We start from the raw sequence: 22,202 nt of genomic DNA, 5'->3' as shown, positions 1-22,202 counted from the left end.
CCTTCAAGACTGTTGTAAGTCGCTCTGGATAAGAGTGTCTGCTAAATGACGTAAATGTAAATGTTGGAAAAGCATTCCAGGTGAATATGGTTGAGAGAATACCCAGAGTGTGCAAAACTGTCGTCAAGGCAAAGGGTGGCTAGAATGAAGAATCTCAAATATATTTTGATTTGTTTAACACTTTTCTGGTTACTACATGCTTCCAAGTGTCATTTCATAATTGTGATGTTGTCACTATTATTCTACAATGTAGAACATTTAAATAAATAAAAAACACCCTGGAATGAGTAGGTGTGTCACAAACTTTTGACTGGTACTGCATGTCACCATTAGTAAATGTACCGTTAATCCCTGTCATTTGGTTAACCTCTCTAGGCTAGGCGGGACGAATTCGTCCCACCTACGTAACAGCCACTGCCAGCCTGTGGCGCGATTTTCAAAACCTTAAAAATCCTATTACTTCAATTTCTCAAACATGACTATTTTACAGCCATTTAAAGACAAGACTCTCGTTAATCTAACCACACTGTCCGATTTCAAAAAGGCTTTACAACGAAAGCAAAACATTAGATTATGTCAGCAGAGTACCAAGCCAGAAATAATCAGACACCCATTTTTCAAGCCAGCATATAATGTCACCAAAACCCAGAAGACAGCTAAATGCAGCACTCACCTTTGATGATCTTCATCAGATGACAACCCTAGGACATTATGTTATACAATACATGCATGTTTTGTTCAATCAAGTTCATATTTATATCAAAAACCAGCTTTTTACATTAGCATGTGACGTTCAGAACTAGCATACCCCCCGCAAACTTCCGGGGAATTCGCTAACATTTTACTAAATTACTCACGATAAACGTTCACAAAAAGCATAACAATTATTTTAAGAATTATAGATACAGACCTCCTCTATGCACTCGATATGTCCGATTTTAAAATAGAATATTGCAAAATGTGCTTTCACCAAAAAGCTAAGTACATAGCCCAGGCATCACGGGCTCGCTATTTAGACACCCGGCAAGTTTAGCACTCACCATAATCATATTTACTATTATAAAAGTTTGATTACCTTTTGTTGTCTTCGTCAGAATGCACACCCAGGACTGCTACTTCAATAACAAATGTTGGTTTGGTCCAAAATAATCCATCGTTATATCCGAATAGCGGCGTTTTGTTCGTGCGTTCCAGACACTATCCGAAATAGTAAAGAAGTGTCGCGCGCATGGCGCAATTCGTGACAATAAAATTCTAAGTATTCCATTACCGTACTTCGAAGCATGTCAACCGCTGTTTAAAATAAATTTTTACGACATTTTTCTCGTAGAAAAGCGATAATATTCCGACAGGGAATCTCCTTTTCGGCAAACAGAGGAAAAAATCCCAAAGGCGGGGGCGGTCGGGGTCACGCGCATAAGCCCAGTGTCCCTTGATCGGCCACTTGAGAAAGGCGATAATGTGTTTCAGCCTGGGGCTGGAATGACGACATTCTGTTTTTTCCCGGGCTCTGAGCGCCTATGGACGACGTGGGAAGTGTCACGTTAGAGCAGAGATCCTTAGTAAATGATAGAGATGGAAAAGAAGTTCAAGAAATGGTCAGACAGGCCACTTCCTATAAAGGAATCTCTCAGGTTTTGACCTGCCATTTGAGTTCTGTTATACTCACAGACACCATTCAAACAGTTTTAGAAAATTTAGGGTGTTTTCTATCCATATGTAATAAGTATATGCATATTCTAGTTACTGGGTAGGAGTGGTAACCAGATTAAATCGGGTATGTTTTTTATCCAGCCGTGTCAATACTGCCCCCTATCCTAAACAGGTTAAACTCATTTCTGTTAACTTCTTGCGGATTGGTGGGATGCTAGGTACCCATTTCGACACCTTCCGGTGAAATTGCAGAGCTCCAAATTAACCTCTTATGGCTAGGGGGCAGTATTTTCACAGCTGGATAAAAAACGTACCCGATTTAATCTGGTTACTAATCCTACCCAGTAACTAGAACATGCATATACTTATTATATATGGATAGAAAACACCCTAAAGTTTCTAAAACTGTTTGAATGGTGTCTGTGAGTATAACAGAACTCAAATGGCAGGTCAAAACTTGAGAGATTCCTTTATAGGAAGTGGCCTGTCTGACCATTTCTTGAACTTCTTTTCCATCTCTATCATTTACTAAGGATCTCTGCTCTAACGTGACACTTCCCACGTCGTCCATAGGCGCTCAGAACCCCGGAAAACGTTCAGAACTAGCATGAATGTCGTCATCCCAGCCCCAGGCTGAAACACATTATCGCCTTTCTCAAGTGGCCGATCAAGGGACTGTGGGCTTAGGCGCGTGACCTGGCCGCCCCCGTCTTTGTGATTTTTTCCTCTGTTTGCCAAAAAGGAGATTCCCGGTCGGAATATTATCGCTTTTCTACGAGAAAAATGGCATAAAAATTGATTTTATACAGCGGTTGACATTCTTCGAAGTACGGTAATGGAATATTTAGAATTTTTTTGTCACGAATTGCGCCATGCGCGCGACCCTTCTTTACCATTTCGGATAGTGTCTGGAACGCACTAACAAAATGCCGCTATTCAGATATAACGATGGATTATTTTGGACCAAACCAACATTTGTTATTGAAGTAGCAGTCCTGGGAGTGCATTCTGACGAAGACAACAAAGGTAATGAAACTTTTGTAATAGTAAATCGGAGTTTGATGAGGGCTAAACTTGGTTGGTGTCTAAATGGCTAGCCGATCTACTGAGAATATTGCAAAATGTGCTTTCACCGAAAAGCTATTTTAAAATCGGACATATCGAGTGCATAGAGGAGTTCTGTATCTATAATTCTTAAAATAATTGTTATGTTTTTTGTGAACGTTATTCGTGAGTAATTTAGTAAATTCACCGGATGTTTGAGGGGGGGTATGCTAGTTCTGAACGTCACATGCTAATGTAAAAAGCTGGTTTTTGATATAAATATGAACTTGATTGAACAAAACATGCATGCATTGTATAACATAATGTCCTAGGGTTGTCATCTGATGAAGATCAAAGGTTAGTGCTGCATTTAGCTGTGGTTTTGTTTTTTGTGACATTATATGCTAGCTTGAAAAATGGGTGTCTGATTATTTCTGGCTTGGTACTCTGCTGACATAATCTAATGTTTTGCTTTCGCTGTAAAGCCTTTTTGAAATCGGACAGTGTGGTTAGATAAAGGAGAGTCTTGTCTTTAAAATGCTGTGAAATAGTCATATGTGTGAAAAATTGAAGTTTTTGTATTTTTGAGGAATTTGTAATTCGCGCCACGCCTATCATTGGATATTGGAGCAGGTGTTCCGCTAGCGGAACGTCTAGATGTAAGAGGTTAAAATGAAATTACTATAAATATTCAACTTTCATGAAGTCACAAGTGCAATACATCAAAATAAAGCTCAACTTGTTGTTAATCCAGCTGCCGCCTCAGATTTCAAAAAGGCTTTACGGCAAAAGCAAACTACGTGATTATCTGAGGACAGCGCCCAGCACACAAATGCATAACAAATCATTTTCAACCAGGGAGTTGCGACACGAAAGCCAGAAATAGCAATATAATATATGCCTTACCTTTGAAGATCATCTTCTGTTGGCACTCCAAAAGGTCCCAGTTACATTACAAATGGTCCTTTTGTTCGATAAAGTCCTTCTTTATAGCCATAAAAACTCAGTTTAGCTGAGTCAATAATCCACTCGGTTTCCCTCCAAAATGCATACAAAATGAATCCCAAACGTTACCAATAAACTTATCCAAAAACGTCAATCAACGTTTATAATCAAACCTTAGGTACCCTAATACGCAAATAAACGATCAAATTTAAGACGGAGAATAGTTAGTGTCTTTACCGGAGAAAAATACCAAAGAAAGCGCTCTCATTGACGAGCTTGGAAACACTACAGCCAAAATGGGAGCCACCTAGAAAAACTAAAATTTCTGGCAAATTTTTCCAAAAACCAGCCTGAAACTCTTTCTAAAGACTGTTGACATCTAGTGGAAGCCCTAGGAACTGCAATCAGGCACGATTTCCCCATATTATAAAAGTGCCAGCCATTGAAATCAGTGTTAGGATGAAAAAGAAAAAAAAAAAAAAATTGGGGATGGTTTGTCCTCGGGGTTTCGCCTGCCATTTCAGTTCTGTTATACTCACAGACATTGTTTTAACAGTTTTAGACACTTTAGAGTGTTCTCTATCCAAATTATATGCATATCCTAGCTTCTGGGCCTGAGTAGCAGGCAGTTTACTTTGGGGACGCTTTTCATCCGGACGTCAAAATACCGCCCCCTATCCCAAAGAAGTTAACGTCTAAAAAATTACAGTAATTTACCGTTCTCATTCTGAGTGGAAACGTTGTTTCCAGAGTTCACAAGCTGCTACACTTGTTTCTGGTTTATTTCATAACCATCATTTACGTGTTGTCAATTTTTTTTTTTTTTTTTTTTGTCTTTTGTCTTTTGGTTTGGAGTGCTCCATGTGGGGTAGCAGGTAGCCTAGCGGGTAGCGTGTTGGGTCAGTAACCGAAAGGTTTCAAGTTCGAATCCCCAAGCTGACAAGGTAAAAATCTGTCGTTCTGCCCCTGAACAAAGCAGTTGACATACTGTTCCTAGGTCGTCATTGTAAATAAGAATTTGTTCTTAACTGACTTGCCTAGTTAAATAAAGGTAAAAAAATATAAATAAAAAGTGAGAAATGAGGATGTCTCTGGTTTCTTTGTCCTGATAATGTTGAGGGAGCGTGTGCACGCGTAAGTACCTGGCCTGCTGCGCACAAATGGAGCAAAGTGCTAATTTGGGGATGTCTGATGGTCTTAACTGACCACTAATAAGCGGACCTTCTCAGTCATGGCTAGGGATGCAAAGTTCGGTCAATTTTGCTACCGACAAACTAACCCTCATCAACCAGTCAACAAACGGTTAAATTGTTTCCAAACAGTAAAATGACGTAACCAGCAAAATACTAATAGAGATCTGTATATAATGACGAGGTACTTATGTTTCCGCCCTAACAACGGGAGTCGGCCCAAGGCGGGAAGGCAGGCGACAAGCTTAGGTCCAAAATAACCTATAGAAACACATTGTGCTTATTTTGGACAGATTCTGGCGAAAGTGAAAAGCTCTTGCTTTGCCTCTTCCTCTCTGATACTATGCATTCATACAAGGGACCTGACATTTTTAATTAAGAGCTTAATGGAAACATGCAACAATAACAAGCCCATCGTCTTACAGTTCAAGAGGCTATATAGCCTATTATTGTACATGGAACTCCAGTAATGAAGTAGCTAATAAAAACTTCATTTTCAAACATTTGACAAAATGCAATTCGCAGAAAACACAGTTCTAAAACTAATGCAAGCAGTTGAGAGATTAAAATCTCTGTTAGAAACTTAGAAAGATGGGTAATCTAATATCAACAACAATGATGGGTTGCGATTATGACTAGGCAAGGCATGCCTCATTATTTGAAGTAAAGTAAAACGTTCAGGGTTCAAACAATTATGCCGCCTCCAGCTCACATTGCATTATGCCGCCTCCAGCTCACATTGCAAAGTGGTGGATGATGCGCTGACACGGTAGGCAGCCTATAGTCTATAGACCCAAATGGCAAATGTGAGGTGCGCTTTAATTAGGCTCTGTATGCTGTCTGACAGGTGGTAGGGTGTTCCTCTCCTCAATCTAGGCTCTGTATCCTGTGCATATGATAAATAAGATGCGTGACAACCAAAAACACGCGCCAATTTAATTTCACAAAATTATGCAAATGACCCTATAGACCGATAAGCATGACCGGTCAGATGTATTTTTGGCTGCTAAGTGCCAACCGATTAACGGTTAACCGTTAACATCCCTTGTCACGGCCTGCCACACTCCCCGACCCTCCCCCTCCACTATGGCAGGGCCTGCCCCCTCCATTATGGCAGCCCTCTCCATTATGGCAGGCCCCCCCCCCACTATGGCAGGGCCTGCCCCGCTCCCTTGCCGTCCCACGGTCCGCCTCATTATGGCAGGGCCTGAGCCGCTTCCCGTCCCTCCCTCATTCCCTCTATTATGGCAGTGCTTTTGTCCACACCAGATGTGGGGATGGGCGAGGTGGACCGTCCTCTCAGACCAGAACCTCACAGCCAAAAACAATGTCTGGCTGCTCAAGCAGAAACAAAGCACAAGCTCAGGGTTTAGGACTCTCAAAAAGGAACTGGTGGCAAAAAGGAAGCATTTGAGCACATCAGTTAGTTCTCTCAATTAGGCCGACGTGTCACAAATAACTGGCTATGATAATATTTGTAAGTTATTCTTTGTTTTAACCAACTAAGTCAAAAAAAAAAAAGGCCAATATCGTTCTTCACAGGTGCATTGAGGGAGCGGTGAGTTTAAATACTGTTGACGGCCAATTCCCAGCGAGCAGACATTCAATATAAACATGGTGATGGCTGAACGAGCCCTCTAATGAATATGCATCAGGTTGATTTAAGAGAAAGTCTCCCGTTGATGCCAGCTGTTCAACAGAGACCTTCAGCTCCACCAGAGCAGATGCTCCACTGACTCACTGGGATGCGAGTCAGTTAGCAACAGATGTTTTCGCAAAAGAGCCCACAAAATACCTCAAGGTAGTAGTAATATCTGAATAATGAAAACCATTTATTTATCTCACATACATGGACTTTTGTTCAAAATGTGCTCAGGATTAGATTAGTTTGTTGCTGCTGCCTGCCTGCCTCAAATTGTTGAGAATGGAGCTTAAAAAAGGCACAATCATAACATTGGACAGGAAAAACACCATCTAGTCTCATCAAGATAAGTCGGCCAATGTCTTTAGTGTGTTTAAAAAGCGAAACTCCTGCCAAAACGGTTGAACACTTATTCACCCAAACAAAATGTCAAAAAGGCCTACCAAAAAGGCCTACCAAAGGCCTACCAATACTGCAATGGGTTTGTGGGAGACTATAGCTTACTAGTGTTCAAGATATGCAAGGATACTTCACAGCCATTTGAACAGTTTGTGTATGCCTGGCCTGTACATTGCATTTCTACTGGTGTTTGCCACTATCCTGACCTGCTAATAACACTTCAGAGAGCAGTAAGTCACACAGATAGTACCAGTCAATGCGTAAAAGGGGGCAATCTGCAATTCAAACAAAAACAAAAAAAATGCCCATGCTGGCACTGTTTCTGGTAAACAGCTATGGGACAGGGCTGGAGAAATGTAACCACTCTTAAATTCAGGGCTATGGATCCAAGGACTGACCATCCATGATATCAACATTACAGCCATGTTGATGCTATACAGTGTTTGTTTACAAGCTTATATTTTGGGTTCCGATTAGGTTAGACAGTTGAACTAAGCTCATGACGCATTTATGCTCCGAGAATCAAATGGCTATGAATCATTCATTTAAAAGTTTAAAAAAAAATATATATATATATATGGATGTAACAAATCGCAGATTGCCCCTTTAAGTGCAACTTTTTCCACCCCTCTCTTTGCATAGGCCTTACTAATTGCTGGCATGTCAGAGCACATGACTGAGTGTTCTTTATAAATACCCAGCTCACCAAGCTGCCTCAGTGGCACACCGAGGAGTCGTAAACCTTCCCTTCTGCTGCTGGAGGGGAGGGAGGGAGCCCTCCCCTCCAGCAGTTTGATGCAGCCCGCTCAAAAAAAAAAAAAAAGTGGACTGCAGTAGTAAAAACCCAAACAAAAGCTAGAATCCACATTCAGCCATTAACCAAATAGATGTCACACACACACACTGAACTGGATACACATTTCCCCCTGTGGGGCTGGAGAATTCACACAGGAGATTACTGTAGGATAAAAAAAAAACAGAAAAGACTGATGAAAGTTGAAGAAACTATGAGACAAAATAATTCTGCTATAACACTGCTAGATGGGGTGAGAATCTCAGCAGCACATTTATTTGTCGGGAGGCTTTATCCTATCAGCGCAGAGGCAGATAAATCCGATACACATTGAACTACTCAGTGCGGTGGAGCTACTGTGCCGTGTGGTTATGTACACAGTTGACGGTTTCAAAAATTGCACGTCAGGGAGTGTTCAAAAGCACCGACTCAAGTGGGCTGTATACTGTTACGTAAACTGATCCCCCCCTCTGCCCCCCCAAAAAAGTGAGTTCATAGCAGGTAGGCTATTCAAAGCATGTGTCAGCTGAGGTGATTGGAAGGTCTGAAGAGGCGGCCAACTCCAGTCATCTCAGTGGGGGGAGCTCAACACACACACCTCAATGTAGGAAAGTAGTTCAGGCTGTATGGATGTATGTGCAGTGCACAGCACATCATTCCTTCATGATTGCCAGGAGTTTTATGGGCTAGATGGGTCAAGTTCATACTAATAGGGGATGGGGAGGGGGGGGTAGAGGTAACGTTTTTTGGGTTTTGCCCTTGAGAAAAGGCACTTAGCCAAAATTGCTTCTGGAAATATCCTCTAGATAAAAGGATAATGACAAAAGCAATTCACCCGGTGGCTTAATACGAGTGTCTGTAGAGCATTTAGGGGACAGAAAGTCAGCGACTGATTAAAACAGATTGCAAAACAGGTAGGCCTTGACTATTTCCAGTGTAACAGAAGAGGAGAATGCTCAATGTACTTCCTCTCTGGCAGCATTCCGTCTCTCCTTTCTTCGACCTTTTTACATGTACCAACAAACAGGTGTGATCATTCTACAGTGGTCCATGCAGCATACGCTCAAAACAGGTGTGATTAGAACGTCCAGTTTCGACTGAAAATTCGGAGAAAACAGTCTTTACAAAGTTATTTCCCGATTGTGACCAGTTTATCTTTGGATGCAATGTTCAGACATTCACAGAAGTAGCGACAGCATAACACAATCATCCGAACCGGGAAAATGTAGGCTACATTTGTCCTAGCGCTAACTGAGGAAAGACTGAGGTAACACAAGCAGGCATATTTAGCTAACTCTCGGCTGACAGAAACCACAATATGAATTAGCTAAAAGCAATTAGTATTTATAATTAATCACATTACGAGTGAGCTCACCATTGATCGAAATTACGTAATACACTTTCTAGTAAATGAGAGTTATCCGATGATGGGTAGTTTGTGCGCGCTGTCATTTTTGTTTTTTGGCGTCAACCAGATAGAAAAGAGGAGACAAGATGAGTTTCGTATGTTTGCAGTATGCATGTTGAAGGGGGTGTGTCGTCTACGATCATTCACTTCCCGGTAGTTTACCCGAAAGATGAGTTACCATTCCTTCACCTCAGTAGAGCATCTTTGTTCTGACATACGTTTACTTGACACCCAGAATGCATTGTATAATGTCAACAAACATGGCGCCACTGATAGCTGGTAAACAGCTTAACATTAGCGCATTGTAAATCAGTACAACCTTCAAAAATGTATTTTACACAGATCATGTGTCCATTACAACCTATGCAATAATCAGAATGCATTAGATGATGTCACCAGTACTTGAAAACATGTGAATAAAACTGTAAATTCCAGCCAGAAAATGTACCAATTGGTGCAAGACTGCGCAAATGTCTGCATACTTGATCTGCGGAAACATTAGGGAAGTGCTTGGGCTCTCCTCAAAAGAGGGAAGTTTGTCAGAGTCAGTAAAGCCTCAAAAATAAAAATTGTCCTCAACACTGAAATGGGCTACTTTTATGTGAATTAATGAGGAGGACGGAACACACCTCAATTTAAACTGTTGTTAAGAAATAAAAAACTTGTTCCGGAAATAATTAGAAATTGATAAGACGAAACATAGCCTATAGATAATTATCAGGCAGCATGTGTTAACTGTACTGTTGTGTAACAAATCACATATTGGAACAGTGAGTGAATTCTGACATCACGTTCATAAAACAACTCACGCTGAGGAGACCGTTAGAGATATTTGGAACTCATATGTGAAAAGGTTAAAAAATAAATAATAATAAAAAAAACTACAGTCGCAGCAGAATTCTCGATCCCGGGCGAAAGCGGGGGCCGTTTGAATGCATCACTACCCCTGAATCCAATCACAGCTGGGCACAAATACAACTTCTCAAATTAGTTGTGGTTCCTTAGTCCAAGGACAAGAGGCAGTTTGGGGTCAGTCACGCAAATGTTTCACATTCCTCTGACAAAAAGGCAGTTTTACTGTATTGACCATAGCAAACACCAAGTTGGGGGGGGGAGAGGTTATGGATGTGACTGAATTCAAAAGTCTTGCTCTGCACTGTGCCACTGAGGACTGGAGTTTATCCCCCCTTTTTGATATTCTGATGCCGAGTCGACACGGCAGCACAGGCGCTTAAAGCTTTTGATGTGGTCTTATCGGTGACATGGAGATAGCACTTAAACTAAGCTGCACATATTTTTATTTCCCTGACGAACATGCGCTGTTTACTTGCAGTATGCAAGGAGCAAGTAACGCAAGTTTTAGGCAGATCGCAAATTAAAGAGGGCTCTGAGCCGGCAACACAAGATTGCTGAACACCACAGGAGCTCTACGCTGGACAGTAATGAGGTTTGCAAAAGGTCACTGGAGGATGCAAAGGTCAAACACCAGCTGTCTCAACAGATAACGTGAAATGAACTGCTATTGTCACTAAATGTCCCATCCAACGCAGCTAAAGGTGATGGAATTGTGCCGAGTCCATTTAGAGAAGTACCATGATGAAGCCTAAACAGCATTGGTAGGAGGTCCAATCTAACTGACAATTGTCCAATTTCAGAGGGAAGACTGTCATGCATGTTACCGACTGCATGGTGAACACTACTATCACCAACGAGCTGAAATAAGGACATGTAACATGTGTTTACATTAACTATTTCATATCTGGTCTATCTTGAAGCTGTGCATTATTTATGACAGCGGTGATCGCATCAAATATTCTAGGGGAGGGAAACTGGGGATGTACAGACTCATCCACCCCTATTTTACACACAACAGCCTCCCAGAAATGCACACATATCAGAAGCTTAGCATCTAGGCTTGGTGTAAAAATAAATAAACGTAATCAAAAAAATAATTGTCCAGCACCTTCAATCTGAGAAAGTGGTCTACTCCGTTATCTGTAGGATTATATGCATCAAGCATATTGATTTCATTCTGATGCAAATACTCCTGCCTCGTTTAAGCTCTCACGTCACCGAAGCATGTCAATCATACTTCAAATATGGACAAAAATCCTCCCTGCAGGTCAACATAACAATTGAGTTTTATTTAATAACATTCTTTAAAAGGATACTGGTTAAAACGTATGGGGAAGCGCTGTAGAGCTGGGACTGTATTCATCATGTTTCCATCGACTCTCCTTTCTTCTCTCCGTCCACACAAAGGAATGTCACACAACGGGAACATCGTGAGGTTCCAAACCAACAGAATTATTCTATATTCTAGTAAATCATTTAGTTTGTGGTAATCACAGGCTAAACGTAGACAAATATTTTGTATTTTTTTTATTTAATTTAACGAATAATGGCATTTAGGATGAAGGAAATCAATTCTCGTGAAACGTGTGAAATGCACATTGTCAGCCACATAGCTGTAATGGAATGTACAATAATCGACATTAGTTATTTAGAAAACATAGAAAGGGGGGGTCCAAGTCCTTAGGAGTGGGGGGGGGGGGTTGTCTCACAATGTTCAATTGGATGGATAAATGTTGAACGAGAACTTTAGCTGCCCAGCTCTACACTTTAATAGCAGCTCCGCTCAATTTCGAGCAAAATTCATCAAACTGATAAACGACTAGCCAGTTACATAAGACTTACATGGTCAATGGCTGACAATTAGCACACATTACTATCTAAGGGGTGTCCGAGTAACCTTTGAGCCACAGTGTTACCAGCAATCCGTGTGTCAAGGAAATAATTGGCTATTTTGAAAACAATCACCACGAGTGAGATACAAGACAAATTAAAACGAAATGTTGCCCGTTCTCGCACGACAACACAGCGACTAGCTCGTACAATGAGTATGACTTTGAACAGCCCCTCAGATCAGTCACTAGCTAACGTTAGTTTGCCGTTTAACTTTTGTCAACAGCGTTAAAACCTTCTGTTTTACAACAACAACAACAAAAGCATGAGTGACGAGCAACTGCATACTGTAGCAACAACAAAAGACTAGCTAAATAGATGAATTATAGCCAACTGTATAGCTATTACGGTGTCAAGTTCAACCAAACCCAGCTCTTTCGAGTATTTACTTGCTAGTTAACTAAGGGGAATCCTCCCTCAAAATAGACAACCAACAGTAGCAGTTTATTAACAGTGACTATTTAGCTACACAGACACAAATGCAAAAAAACATAGGCTCATGGCAGAAACGTCCAGGCAATGGCTTTCTTCAGCCCACAGTCCACTCCTCGGTCAGTGTCCAACACTAGAAATGAACGACTAAGGCCGATAAATAAAACAAACAAACAGCTGTGAGGGACGTAAACTTAAAACTATTTTCTCAACTGAGGAATAACAGTTACTAGTTAAAAATCAGTCAAGAGCTCAAACGTCATGTTACAAATGACTTCGGGCATTGATCCTGGACTAAAGCCGAAGTCCTCAACAAAAACAAAAAAAAGGTACATGTGTCTTTTTTTAATCTCTTTTCTCTGGCAAAGACGTTCCCGTCAACAATAAAACATCGCTCTGACAGCGCGGCTTGCTCCGACTCTGACCTGCGCCATCTTTGAAAAAGTCTTTAGGCTACCGCTTCTTGAAACAAAGAGCAACAACCGACGCCCCGATATCAACTTCGTAACCACAACAATATTGAAAGAAAAAAATTGTGCCAAGACATAACCTCGTTCACTTACCATCATTTTCTTGAATCATAGTCCCAATGAACAGGACTATTAATACGAGACAACAGTGTAGTGCATCCATCGTAGTTGAGACTTTACTCTAGACTGCCCGTCTCAACTTCTCTCCCGAGTCCATGGTTGAGAGGGGGGGGAAACCCGTCTGATTGGCTGGGACCGCTAGTACCACACCCCGCCCAGACCAAGCAAGCCTTCTTGTACGGTTGTAAATATTTCATGACCGTTTACAGAATTATCAATTTGTTCATCTCAATTGTCAGTAGAAACCACATTTGTTTTAAGCAAGTCAGCCATATCAGCTAAAAAAAAAAAATAGGCAGCAAATTAAACTAAATGAACTGTTACCGCTGCGAGACAATACTCCGCTGATAACCAGGTGTAGCAGTGGTAAGGATTCACTCCATGGTGCTGAAAAGAAGGCTCTGCTGTTGGGACAGCTTTATGTAGACCCTAACAGTTTGTGGGCACCGTTTGTCACCGTTATAATGGAATTCATGGTTTTGCTGGCATGCATCTAAAATATATATTTTTGCTCACAAAGATTTACATACTAAAATTGCCACTGAGCTTTTACAAGCCTATTTACAGCTTGCTTGTCTTTATAGGCAAAACGCACTTACATTTGAGTCATTTAGCAGACGCTTATCCAGAGCAACTTACAGTAGTGAGTGCATATATTTTCGTACTGGTCCCCCGTGGGTATCGAACCCACAACCCTAGCGTTGCAAGCCCCACATGCTCTACTAAAAGGCGCTGCATGGTCAATGCATTGGCCGTGCAGCATTTACGGTGATATGGCGTCTGCAGATGTTAGAGCATTCATACTTATTGTGCTTGGAGGGAGCAGTGCAGAGCTGTCGTGAAGGTAGTTGTCAAGGAAGTGAGTTTGTGTTTATACAAAACCTCCCGCCCCCACCTAGCGTCAACCAATCATGTCAATGCGGAGCTATACGGAACGGTGATGCCCTATGGATCTCGATTTGACCTCTGCATGCCTCTGGAGTCTCCGTGATTGCAAGCTTAAGCTCCAGCTGGAGTGGTGTAAAGCTTAGCGCCATTGGACTGTGGAGCAGTGGAAACGTGTTCTCTGAAGGGATTAATCACCTTTCACCATCTGGCCGTCCAACAGATGAATCTGGGTTTGGTGGATGCCAGGAAACAATACCAGCCCCAATGCATAGTGCCAACTGTCAAGTTAGGTGGGGGAGGAATAATGGTCTGGGGCTGTTTTTCATGGTTCAGGCCCCTTAGTTCCAGTGAAGGGAAGTCTTAAAGCTACAGCATACAATGACATTCTAGACAATTCTGTGCTTCCAACTTTGTGGCAACAGTTTGGGAAAGGCCCTTTTCTGTTTCAGCATGACAATGCCCCCGTGGACAAAGCGAGGTCCATACAGAAATGGTTTGTCAAGATCGGTGTGGAAGAACTTGACTGGTCTGCACAGAGCCCTGACCTCAACCCCATCGAACACCTTTGAGATTAATTGGAACGTCGATTTCGAGCCAGGCCTAATTGCCCAACATCATTGCCCAACCTCAGTAATGCTCTTGTGGCTGAATGAAAGCAATGTTCCAACATCTAGTGGAAAGCCTTCCCAAAAGAGTGGAGCAAAGGGGGGACCAACTCCATATTAATGCCCATTATTTTGGAATGACATGTTCGACAAGCAGGTGTCCGCATACTTTTGGCCATGTAGTGTGTATGGAATTATTTTAAGGTCCTAACAAGGATCATTTTGCTATTTGATTTAGAATTTTAAGACCCGGTGAAGCATAAAAAAATATATATTAAAAAATGATTTGAAAAAAACATATTTTTGGCCTTACTGCTATTAATTAGCCCATACAAACGCATTGAATAACAGATTCACTACATGGGACAACAGATAGTCCTCACTGCTATTAGCTCATAGAAACACATTGAATAACAGATAGTCCTTACTGCTATTAGCTCATAGAAACACATTGAATAACAGATAGTCCTTACTGCTATTAGCCCATAGAAACACATTGAATAACAGATAGTACTTACTGCTATTAGCCCATAGAAACACATTGAATAACAGATTACTGCTATTAGCCCATAGAAACACATTGAATAACAGATAGTACTTACTGCTATTAGCCCATAGAAACACATTGAATAACAGATTACTGCTATTAGCCCATAGAAACACATTGAATAACAGATGACTGCTATTAGCCCATAGAAACACATTGAATAACAGATAGTCCTCACTGCTATTAGCTCATAGAAACACATTGAATAACAGATAGTCCTTACTGCTATTAGCCCATAGAAACACATTGAATAACAGATAGTACTTACTGCTATTAGCCCATAGAAACACATTGAATAACAGATTCACTACATGAAACAACAGATAGTCCCCCTCAAAAATCTAAAGGAACTTGTTCTGAAGTGTCTGTCCTATATCTGCATTTATTTTGGACATGTATTAAACCATTTTCATTATATCCTATTTTTAGGTCACATTGATATTTTCTATAGTGACTGAAGGAACAAGCAGCTTTGACTTTATTTACTCTTGCTCACAGTTTACCCAAACTGAAGAAACGCATAATTTACATAGTCAAACATTGCATAAAAAATAGCAAAAGAGAACACTTATAATACAGAACACATGGCCAACATAATACAAACACTTAGAATACAGAACACATGGCCAACATAATACAAACACTTAGAATACAGAACACATGGCCAACATAATACAAACACTTAGAATACAGAACACATGGCCAACATAATACAAACACTTAGAATACGGAACACATGGACAACATTATAAGACAAAATTATAAGCTTTTTAGGTTTGGTACACTGCAGGTTCTATTCTCCAAATATTCTAAGAATGGACCATGAAGCAGGCTATGGTTTATCGTCCTTATTAAAGCAGTGTGGAAGAGGCCTGGCGGACGCAGAGGAGAAGGGGGAGGGGGGCTGGAACACTGACCTCCAATCAGGAGAACGTATACTCCAGTAAGATCCTCCTATTAGACATGGAGTCACCTGGACTGGAACCCAAATTGAATATTTCTCCGTTTCAACCAATGTTTGAGAAACCATTCTTTAAACAACCTGGTCAATAGGGCACTATGGTAAAAATGTGTTGTTGAATTAAAATAAAGATCATTTATTTGTCTCCAAAATGGTGGAGGGTTGCCAGCCTGGCCAAGTTGTTTGGTAGTTTTCCATCACCTCTGAGAGGATTAAGTCTCCTCAACAAAGCCACTTGTTATTCCTTAAGTAAGGTAGTGGGTAAGCAGGATTTCCGTTTGCAACAATTCGTGACAGCACACATTATTTTAATAGGCTTGCCAGACTGTTTAACACGGCGTAAGTATAGGGAAACATTTCTCGGCTTGCTTCCACTAGCAATACGTAAACGTTGTGAAATGCTGTTGTGAGGTGCGCTTGGTACCTTGATCCGGAAGGGGGATTTCATAGACTATGTACGTCGGTTGTATTAGCGGAGGTGAGGGAAGAAACGCAAACATGCAACAAAAAAATCTCACATACACACTCATTCAGAATTCTTCAAGATAGAGGCCAGGTCATGTGATATGGTAAGCTTTTGAAGTTGAATGAACTTCGGCCCATTTCGGTTCCTGACAAACTGAAACCTAAATCCTCTGTTTTGAACTTGGTGCGGTGTTAGGCCTTTACACCCCGGGCAGCTAAACCAGTGGTATGTTTTCCCCTCTCAGCCCTAGACAGTGACATACTCACACCCCCCTTACCGTTAGACTACTGGAGCTACTGCACGTACCCCAAAACACAGTCCAAATATTTTCTCAATGGCCCATTTAACCACAATTCAGTCTTGTGTGTATTAGTGAGTCTATTTTTTATTTAAAAAGTGTCTAACTCTATTTACAACCCATGATTAGACAGTATTAGCTGTTTATTGGCACAATTGCCAACTTCCTTGTACTGTACCCCGTGGTTATGAGAAAATGGCACTGGTGATTGAGGTTTGGCTTCCTTATGAAGGCTATGTAACCCTTTCCGTGGCAATATGGTCCCGTGTGGTCCCGTGTGGCTCAGTTGGTAGAGCATGGTGTTTGCAACGCCAGGGTTGTGGGTTTGATTCCCACGGGGGACCAGTATGGAAAGAAAAAAAATGTATGAAATGTATGCATTCACTACTGTAAGTCGCTCTGGATAAGAGCGTCTGCTAAATGACTAAAATGTAAACATAATACAAACACTTAGAATACAGAACACATGGCCAACATAATACAAACACTTAGAATACAGAACACATGGCCAACATAATACAAACACTTAGAATACAGAACACATGGCCAACATAATACAAACACTTATAATACGGAACACATGGACAACATAATACAAACACTTAGAATACAGAACACATGGCCAACATAATACAAACACTTAGAATACAGAACACATGGCCAACATTATACAAACACTTATAATACGGAACACATGGACAACATAATACAAACACTTAGAATACAGAACACATGGCCAACATAATACAAACACTTAGAATACGGAACACATGGACAACATAATACAAACACTTAGAATACAGAACACATGGCCAACATAATACAAACACTTAGAATACGGAACACATGGACAACATAATACAAACACTTAGAATACAGAACACATGGACAACATAATACAAACACTTAGAATACGGAACACATGGCCAACATTATACAAACACTTAGAATACAAAACACATGGCCAACATAATACAAACACTTAGAATACAGAACACATGGCCAACATAATACAAACACTTAGAATACATAATAGACTACAGTCTTGATGGTAAAACTGTATTGTGTAAAAAATATGAATAGCCATAAATCATTAGAGCTAAGAGCTTCAGCGAAACCGGACCTAGGAAAAAAAACGCTGCTCTGCTTTTGTATTATTCTTTATGTAAATCCGATACCCTCCATTTAGTATGATATGTTACGTTTTGTATGATATGTATTCATTTGTGGATGTACATTATCCATTTCGTATGATATGTTACGAATTCGCAAAACGTACAATATGTTACAAATTAGCAAAACGTATGATATTATGAAATACGTATGAACGTATGAAATTCCAATTTGTTGTGGCTAACTTTAGCTAGGTGGCTAGGTGTCTAATGCTAATGTTAGCTAGGCTAGGGGTTACATTTAGGGGTTAATAAGGTTAGGGTTATGTTAGGAGTTAGATTAAAGGGCTAAGGATAGGGTCAGGGGAAGGGTTAATTAAAATAGTTAAGGTTAGGTTTACACACTCACTCACTCACTCACTCACTCACTCACTCACTCACTCACTCACTCACTCACTCACTCACTCACTCACTCACTCACTCACTCACTCACTCACTCACTCACTCACTCACTCACTCACTCACTCACTCACTCACTCACTCACTCACTCTGCCCTTCTGCTACCCTCAACAGGATAAAGCCCCTGACCTCCCCTCCCATACCTGTGCTTGGTGACAGAGATTGATGATGGTCCATTGTTTGATCTCCATCTGTGTAATTTCCTGAATATTCAGTTTGCACACTCTGCAGTCCCACCAATCCCCCACAGATGCATTAATGAGTCCCCTCCTAAAAAAAAAACGAAGGGGGAATTAACGTGAAAACGCTGCTCTTTGGATATTGCGACAGCCGCCAGGCCAGTGTTTGCTCAACAGAGAGAGAGTAGAGTGGACTATGCCCCTCCTGGAGTCATCTACTCAGAAACAGCCCAGGCTTTGGTGGTGGTGATGGAGGGGTGCCAGCGCAGGCCGCGAATGGTTGGGTGTCCTTTATCTGTCATTCCTATTTTTGGTGGGGTGACCTGGTCCCCAAAAAATCCCCCCTATACACCACCATTAGGATCTTGGCCACTGTGGCGTCTTGTCCCCTTAGGGACAGAGCAGAAGGCTGAGGAGAATTTACAGATGCTACGCTGTGTCAGACTAGCACGACAGCCCCCAGACAAGATGTTGACTTTTTACAATTGTGTCATTTCACTCTGGAGGGTGTGGCCATTTCCAATGGTCCTGAATAAGTTTCCCCCTCCCACCTTGTCTTGTCTGTAAGGCTGAACTTAAAAAATAAATCTGACCCGAGATCAGGACCAGGACTTATGGTCAAATTATGTATAATTCGTCACCTTATATTTTTCAGTTCTTATTGTTCTGAAGTAGCTCCCTTCCAATACAGTTTGCACATTTTTGGGGTACAACTTATTTGCCAGGCAATGAGCTCGACTATCATACTTATAGTAGCCTATGTTCAGCCAACCTGGTTGGCTTTGAAATCTGGATGAGTAAAGGTTACAGACGAAAACCTTGATGTTATGTCAAAGTGAAGATGGTATAATATGCTAAACATCTCTTTTAGTGGCTGAAACGATGGCAGTAACGATCAGTCCACTGAACCATAGTCATTTCCATAATGTATGTTCAACTCCAAAAACAGGCTGTTTGTGTTTAAATGTAAAGGATTTAAGTAGGGCAAGTGAAAAATATTTTATCTTCAGGGAGTGCTTTGCTCTCGAGTGCACTTGTTCAGTGAATTACATAGTACTGGAAAGATAACAGAATTTCTGTGCTAATTAGGGGGAAAAAAAGGGAAAAAGTTGAAGCTCATGAATATCTCTACAAGTGTTGTTCTTCATGTTGAACATTGTTGAACATTGTTGAACACTGCACGTTTCTCTAGAATTCCTTTTGGAAAGAGTACAGGGAGGCACAAAAATGATTTCAACTTGTATCATTAGTGTTCATTTTTGATGGAAAGTGGTGCGCATTCGTTGGCCCCTTCAGTAGAAAGCAGCTTATCTGCTGAGGTAGAACGAAGCTGAAAACCCGGAGACCCCCCCCCCCCAAACCCTAACACAGCTATATCAATACAAATACAGCACAGCCACTTTCAAGCAATACAATCAGAAAAATAACATTACAGCAGCACAGTCACTTTGATATTATTCATGACAGGTTGCTCTCTTATTTCCACAACACGTCGCTTGTTGTGAGGCCTTACAAAGTAGAAGCTCTGGTATCATTTTTTTACATACCAGAATGAGACCTTCCTCCAATTTGCATATTCCTCCTATTCCTTTGCAGCCTTTTGATTTGTCTCCCGAGTGACAGACTGGCTTTTTCTCCCATGTTTACAATCAGTTGAATTCTGTGCCTACCAATATTTGTACCATGCTATGCTGCTGCCATGTTGTGTTGCTGCCATGTTGTGTTGCTACCATGTTGTGTTTCTGCCATGTTGTGTTGCTGCCATGTTGTGTTGCTACCATGTTGTGTTTCTGCCCTGTTGTGTTTCTACCATGTTGTGTTTCTACCATTTTGTCCTTCTACCATGCTGTGTTGTTGTCATGTTGTGTTTCTACCATGTTGTACTGCTACCATGTTATGTTTCTACCATGTTGTTCTACTACCATGCTGTGTTGTTGTCATGTTGTGTTTCTACCATGTTGTGCTGCTACCATGCTGTGTTGTTGTCATGTTGTGCTGCTACCATGTTGTGTTTCTACCATGTTGTTCTACTACCATACTGTGTTGTTGTCATGTTGTGTTTCTACCATGTTGTGCTGCTACCATGCTGTGTTGTTGTCATGTTGTGCTGCTACCATGTTGTCCTTCTACCATGCTGTGTTGTTGTCATGTTGTGCTGCTACCATGTTGTACTGCTGCCATGTTGTTCTACTACCATGCTGTGTTGTTGTCATGTTGTGTTGTTGTTATGTTGTATTGATATCATGTTGTGTGTCATGTTGTGTTGCTATCATGTTGTGTTGTTGTGTTGTGCTGTCATGTTGCCATGTTGTCATGTTGCCATGTTGTCATGTTGCCATGTTGTGTTGCTGCCATGTTGTGTTGTCATGTTGTGATGCTACCATGTTGTGATGTCATGTTGTGTTGTCATGTTGTGTTGCTGCCATGTTGTGTTGTCATGTTGTGTGTCATGTTCTCATGTTGTGTTGTCATGTTTTCATGTTGGGTTGTGTTGTCATGTTGTGTTGTCATGTTTTGTTGTCATGTTGTGTTTCTGCCATGTTGTGATGCTACCATGTTGTGTTGTCATGTTGTGTTTCATGTTGTGTTGCTGCCATGTTGTGTTGTCATGTTGTGTTTCTACCATGTTGTGTTGTCATGTTGGGTTGTCATGTTGTGTTGTTGTCTTGTGCTGTCATGTTGTCATGTTGTGTTGCTGCCATGTTGTGTTGTCATGTTGTGTTTCTGCCATGTTGTGTTGTCATGTTTTCATGCTACCATGTTGTGTTGTCATGTTGTGTTGTTGTCATGTTGTGTTTCTACCATGTTGTGTTGTCATATTGTGTTGCTACCATGTTGTGTTGTCATGTTGTGTTGCTACCATGTTGTGTTGTCATGTTGTGTTGTTGTCATGTTGTGTTGCTACCATGTTGTGTTGTCATGTTATGTTGCTACCATGTTGTGTTGTCATGTTGTGTTGTTTTCATGTTGGGTTTCTACCATGTTGTGTTGTCATGTTGTGTTGCTACCATGTTGTGTTGCTACCATGTTGCGTTGTCATGTTGTGTTGCTACCGTGCTGTGTTGTTGTCTTAGGTCTCTCTTTATGTAGTGTTGTGGTGTCTCTCTTGTCGTGATGTGTGTTTTGTCCTACATTTTTATTTTTAGTCCCAGCCCCCGTCCCCACAGGAGGCCTTCTGGTAGGCCGTCATTATAAATAAGAATTTGTTCTTAATTGATTTGCCTAGTTAAATAAAGGTGAAATAAATACATATGTTTTTATCAGAGGGAGTAACCAAAGGCAGCAGCATTCTGCTGTGTCTACTTCTCTATCGAGGACACAGGAAACGGTTACATCAATACTTTTGACTCACAATGGCAATCAAGCCGAGTAGATAACATCTCCCTTATCAGTGAGCAGCTCCCACGGTATGCTTTTGTTTTGACTTCTCTTGAGAAACCTTGTAACGGTTGATTAGAAATGTCTCCAGAAAGTGCACTGGCCTCCACCAAAGTCTCTGTAGCTAGTGTCTGATTCAGTTTGAAGTGGCCTCTTCTCCTTGGAAGGAAACCAACTGCACCACATGGCCATGCAAATGAGAGGAACAGATAGGTGGAGGGGCAAATTAGCCATGTGCTGAGTCAAGCTGGTGGAGCACTGAAACCATGAGTTTCTCTCTCTCAGGGGCATCATGAGCCCCAAATATCTGAGGGGGCACAAGAATTTAGTATTTTTCAAACACTTGAAAACAGCATTTTCCTGCAATTTAGAGCCATCTATCCTGTTGACTCATCACATACGCTGCTGCTACTGTTATCTATCCTGTTGACTCATCACATACGCTGCTGCTACGGTCTATTATCTAT

At 41.1% G+C, this 22,202-nt stretch overlaps 1 protein-coding gene across 4 annotated transcripts in view; it reads right to left on the bottom strand.

Moving 5' to 3' along the window:
- LOC106579675 (TGF-beta receptor type-1) overlaps positions 1–12,957 on the bottom strand; it is a 79,102-nt gene extending 66,145 nt beyond the window's left edge. For all 4 annotated transcript variants that reach the window (XM_014159802.3, XM_014159803.3, XM_014159805.3 and 1 more), the window contains exon 1: positions 12,815–12,957. In XM_014159802.3, the coding sequence (XP_014015277.1) occupies positions 12,815–12,884 (70 nt within the window). In that variant the 5' untranslated portion in view covers positions 12,885–12,957. The remainder of the gene's footprint in view (positions 1–12,814) is intronic.
- Positions 12,958–22,202: the final 9,245 nt, after the last annotated feature.

The sequence above is a fragment of the Salmo salar genome, chromosome 19, assembly GCF_965601325.2.
Source record: "Salmo salar chromosome 19, fSalSal1, whole genome shotgun sequence".
In the NCBI taxonomy this organism is placed as follows: domain Eukaryota; kingdom Metazoa; phylum Chordata; class Actinopteri; order Salmoniformes; family Salmonidae; genus Salmo; species Salmo salar.
The sequence above is the reverse complement of the archived record's forward strand: the minus strand, read 5'-3'. Positions and strand labels throughout refer to the sequence as shown.